This window comes from Fukomys damarensis, unplaced genomic scaffold, assembly GCF_012274545.1.
Source record: "Fukomys damarensis isolate Sample0158 unplaced genomic scaffold, DMR_v1.0_HiC HiC_scaffold_37, whole genome shotgun sequence".
NCBI classification, from domain to species: domain Eukaryota; kingdom Metazoa; phylum Chordata; class Mammalia; order Rodentia; family Bathyergidae; genus Fukomys; species Fukomys damarensis.
The window spans coordinates 3,245,462-3,249,767 of NW_022900949.1; the positions used below are offsets into that span (position 1 = coordinate 3,245,462).

General features: G+C 64.5%; 1 protein-coding gene and 1 long non-coding RNA gene across 3 annotated transcripts in view; one reads left to right on the plus strand and one right to left on the minus strand.

Moving 5' to 3' along the window:
* The window catches only part of Map2k7 (mitogen-activated protein kinase kinase 7), a 6,619-nt gene extending 4,123 nt beyond the window's left edge, over window positions 1-2,496 (plus strand). For both annotated transcript variants that reach the window (XM_033759448.1, XM_033759449.1), the window contains 4 exons: window positions 1-71; window positions 161-303; window positions 684-729; window positions 814-2,496. The exon at window positions 1-71 is cut by the window's left edge and continues 41 nt beyond it. In XM_033759448.1, the coding sequence (XP_033615339.1) occupies window positions 1-71; window positions 161-303; window positions 684-729; window positions 814-948 (395 nt within the window). In that variant the 3' untranslated portion in view covers window positions 949-2,496. The remainder of the gene's footprint in view (window positions 72-160; window positions 304-683; window positions 730-813) is intronic.
* On the minus strand, window positions 2,326-4,097 carry LOC104849288. The gene is made up of 2 exons (XR_776718.1): window positions 3,985-4,097; window positions 2,326-3,747 (listed from the first exon to the last, which is right to left on the minus strand). It is a non-coding gene; the product is annotated as an uncharacterized LOC104849288 (long non-coding RNA).
* Between the last annotated feature and the right edge of the window lie 209 nt (window positions 4,098-4,306).

The following is a 4,306-nucleotide window of genomic DNA, read 5'->3' on the forward strand; positions in this document are numbered from 1 at the left end:
TCGACCCCCCAGACCCCACCAAGCCCGACTATGACATTCGGGCTGACGTGTGGAGCCTGGGCATCTCGCTGGTGAGTTGGGCCTGCCGCTGTCCTGGGCCTGGGCTGAAGCCCTTGGGAGTGCAGGGAAGGACTCGGGCCGCCTTCCGTCTCCCTCCCAGGTGGAGCTGGCAACAGGACAGTTTCCCTATAAGAACTGCAAGACGGACTTCGAGGTCCTCACCAAGGTCCTCCAGGAAGAGCCCCCGCTCCTGCCTGGTCACATGGGCTTCTCAGGGGACTTTCAGTCCTTCGTCAAAGACTGGTGAGCAACACCCGTCCTGCCCCTCTGCTCCAGGAGGCCAGGGAGGGGCAGCCTGAGCCCAGGGGCTAAAGCCGGTGTCCTGGGAGCTGCAGGCTGGCTGCACACCCCCGTGGCAGTCCGCCCCCTTTGGCAGTGGTGCTGCGTGCCCTGCAGGGGTGAGTGGGGCAGAGCATGCAGGAGTTCGCGCCTGAGCCTCCTTAGGCAGCCGGCCGGCCTGCCCTAGGTGGGAATCTCGCATCTCAGCCCAGCTCCCCAAGCCAGGTTTTCCTGCAGCCTCCACAGCTTGGCGGGTGGCTCCGGGGAGCACTGGGCCGGAGGACGTCCGCAGCTGCTTCCTAGGCCTGAGGACGCCTGCTCACCTGTCCCCCCTCTTTCTCCAGCCTTACTAAAGATCACAGGAAGAGACCAAAGTATAATAAGCTACTTGTGAGTATCTGGGCCTCTTGGGAAGCCCCCTCAGGCCTGAGGACGAGGCCGGGAGGGAAGACTAAGCCCCCCTTGGGCCCACAGGAGCACAGCTTCATCAAGCGCTACGAGACGCTGGAGGTGGACGTGGCGTCCTGGTTCAAGGACGTCATGGCGAAGACCGAGTCCCCGAGGACTAGCGGAGCGCTGAGCCAGCCCCACCTGCCCTTCTTCAGGTAGCCGTGTGGTGGCGGCCAGCCCCACCGGGCCAGGGGCACAGCCACAGGCCCCTCTTCCCGACCCGGCCACCCAGCTGCCCGCCAGGGGAGACCTGGGAGCTGGACGGCCGCTGAGGGCTGAGGACAGCAGTTGGGGGTCTGCCACCCCCGACGCTCTGCCCACACCAGCTGTGGACACTCGGGCCCTTCCCGCCCCGGGGTCAGCCGGCCGTGTGCGTTACCCGGACAGACACTGTGAACGGAGGACGGCAGGCCGCTAGCACACTCGCTGTTTATTCAGTTGGAACCTCTGGGCAGGGGCGGCCTCGCCAGGAGAGAGCCCCGGGTCCGCCCCCCACGCCCCATGCGCTTGCTGTCTGTCGCCCTCTTTCCCGTCCCTCTGCCTCCCAGCCGCCGTCCAGCTTTCCCTCCTCTCTCCTGGCCCAGGCTTGGGCTCAGCCGCTCCGATCTTGTGGGAGCCCTGGGTCTGCCTCAGTGCCCCCCAGTCCTTACCAGGGCATGGGTCTCGGGACTGCAGCTGGACTGGCGCTGGTCTCTCTCTCTTTGATCTCAGGGGGTCTTTTTTGGAGTTTATTGTATTTTATTGTACTTGGTGGGTGTTTGGGGGAAGGGGAGAGGAAAGCTTGTCCTCATACGGTGTGTCGGTACCTTCAGAAACTTTTACCAAAGTCACGTTTAGCTGCTTTTGGCGGGGCTACCCCCACCTGCCTTCGGGGACTGGGGCCACTGCTCCCTCAGCCTGGGCTGGGGGAGGCCCAGGAGGGACGGGGCCCACAGGGGCTCGGGGGCAGCTCCTCCCTGGGGCTGGAGACCGTGGCTGGGGTGAGCTGAAGCGCTCAGGTGAGGGCGAGAGCCTGGAGGGGCCTTGGCTACATGGGAGGCCTTCGGGGAACGTGGGCGAGGAGGGCGAGGAGTGCGTAAGGCGCAGCGGGCGACGAGGTCAGAGGGGCTGGGTGACCAGGGAGGGGTCTGGAGGGAGTCGGCTGAGGGCAAGGGAGCAGGTGTGCAGGTGTGCGGATGTGTGACAGGGATGGGATGGGTTGGTGGGAGCGAGCTGGCTGCCCCTCCAGGGCCTGAGCGCCCTTCAGCTCACCCGGGCCGACCAGCCCCGCCCCTGGGACTGGGAAGCCCCGGAGTCTGCCCGCCCACCCTGGGCGAGTTAAGGCTGCGGTGCCCAGCCAGGAGCCCGAACCTGCTACAGGGGGTGAAGCAGGAAGGGGTGTGGGCCCTTTTCGTTGGTGATGCATGCAAACCAAGTGGACAAGAAAACAAAAAAACGGAAAAAATATATATATAAAACCAACGCCAAAGGTGAGGAACCTCGCTGGATGTAGCTGAAGCAAATAGGCTTAGCCGTCACTATGGCCTCTTACCTATCTATAGACTGTTACTATATTCACGATGCTGCATGTTTAAACGTAATCCGTCTTCTCTGCCCCGGAGACCACCTTCTGCTCCCGCCTCCTCTGTGGGAGGGTGGGTGGCCTGGCCCCTGCCCTCCGCGGCCAGGGAGGGTCACTAGAAGGTTGCTCGGCTTGGCCTGAGGCTGGGCTGCCTGGTTTCGATTTTATTTTACTTTTCCTGTTGTGCGAGTGTGTCTGCCCGGCCCCTACCCTTCAGTGTTAAGTGGGGGCCTGGGGCTGCCCCCTGCCCCTCCCAAGACCTCCCCTGTCACCAGCCATCCCTCTGGACCAGGCAGAGGGCCGGGCGGGCAGCGGCCTGGGTGGCCTGGCCCAGCCCACCGGTCCATGGAGCCCCTCTCAGGCTGCCAGTATTGCCCTGTTCCTTTTTAAAACGAATCGCCCTCGTTTGTAACTCCTTGGACGCTTGAGAATAAAACCCCTCCCTTTTCTTGAGTGTGGTGTGTCCTCAGCCTGGTAGCACCTGGCGGGCGCCCTGGGGAGAGGCCAGGATGGGTTGGAGCCTAGCTCTGGAGGGGGAACTGAGGGCGCCCGTTCAAAGGGGCAGCTTTCCAGAGGGAGGGGCTCTCCGGGCATCTCAGGCAGAGCAGGAGAGGAGCCCCTAATCCCTGCAGGCCTTGGACATGGGCTCTGGTGTCAGGCCCTCCCACCCTCACCCCCGCTCTCTGCTTCCTGGAGCGGTGTCTGGCCAAGGCCAGGGCTCCCTGCCCACCTGCAGGGCCTGGGCACAGCCTACGCAGGTGTCTGCTGCTGGCCCACAGGGCTCCGTCCTCCGCCGGCACAGCATGCTGGGCGCCACGCTCCTGCTGCTCCTGCTGCCTGGGGCCGCCGCCTTGCCTGATGGGCCCCTCGGTATGTAGAGGTTAGGGGGACCACGTCCGCCCCACCTAGGCTGATGGGGACAGGGTGGGGCCTCCTTGTCCCCCATCTCCAGATGGGCACCAACCCCTAAGTCCCCAGCAGCTATCGTAGGACAAAGGCAGTGCAAGTAGGGCCATTTCCAAATGCTTGGGGGACCCAAGCATGCAGCTTCTCTTTGGCGACCCCAATTGAGTCATCTTTGAAGACCGATCTCCGTGTGCGGGCCAGGGTTTGCGTGCGTGCGTGCGTGTGTGTGTGTGTGTGTGTGTGTGTACGCGCAGAGGCAGGAACAGAGGACCCCTGCCCTTGGCACACGTGCTCCCCATCTGGGATTGCGGCCCTCTACAAACCCAAAACCCCAAGCCTCGAATCCAACTGGATACCAGTGCCCACATCGCCTTGGAAGGGGTCCGAGGTCTTCCTGCTTTAGCGGATCCCTGAGCAGAGTCCGGGCAAAAGCGGGCCTCCCCAGCGGATCTTTCCTCAACCGCTTCCTCCCCAGGATTCTCTCGCCTGCTCTGCAGGTGGAGAAACAAAAGTGGGGCAGGCAGGTCTCACCCCGGGGGCGAAGAGCTTGGCGCCAGCCTAAACTGCCAGTTTGGCTGGGGTCGGACGAGTCCGCCAGCAGAACCGCGACTCCTTTCCAAAGGTGGCCCAGGGTGGGGAGGTGGGGCGCTTCGGAGGGCCTGGGGAACCTGTCCTCTCTCCGTGCCACCCTCTACCCACCCCGCCAGCGCCCCTGTTCCCCGGGGCACCTGGGCCCTGGCTTCGCAGACCCCTGTTTCGTCTGGAGCTGTCGGACGCGGAGGACGCCTTCCCACGCCGTGGCGGGCCACTCGAGGTGCCTGCAGACAGCCTCGTGTTCGTGCAGGTGGCTTCGGAGGGCCTGGGGAACCTGTCCTCTCTCCGTGCCACCCTCTACCCACCCCGCCAGCGCCCCTGTTCCCCGGGGCACCTGGGCCCTGGCTTCGCAGACCCCTGTTTCGTCTGGAGCTGTCGGACGCGGAGGACGCCTTCCCACGCCGTGGCGGGCCACTCGAGGTGCCTGCAGACAGCCTCGTGTTCGTGCAGGTGTGG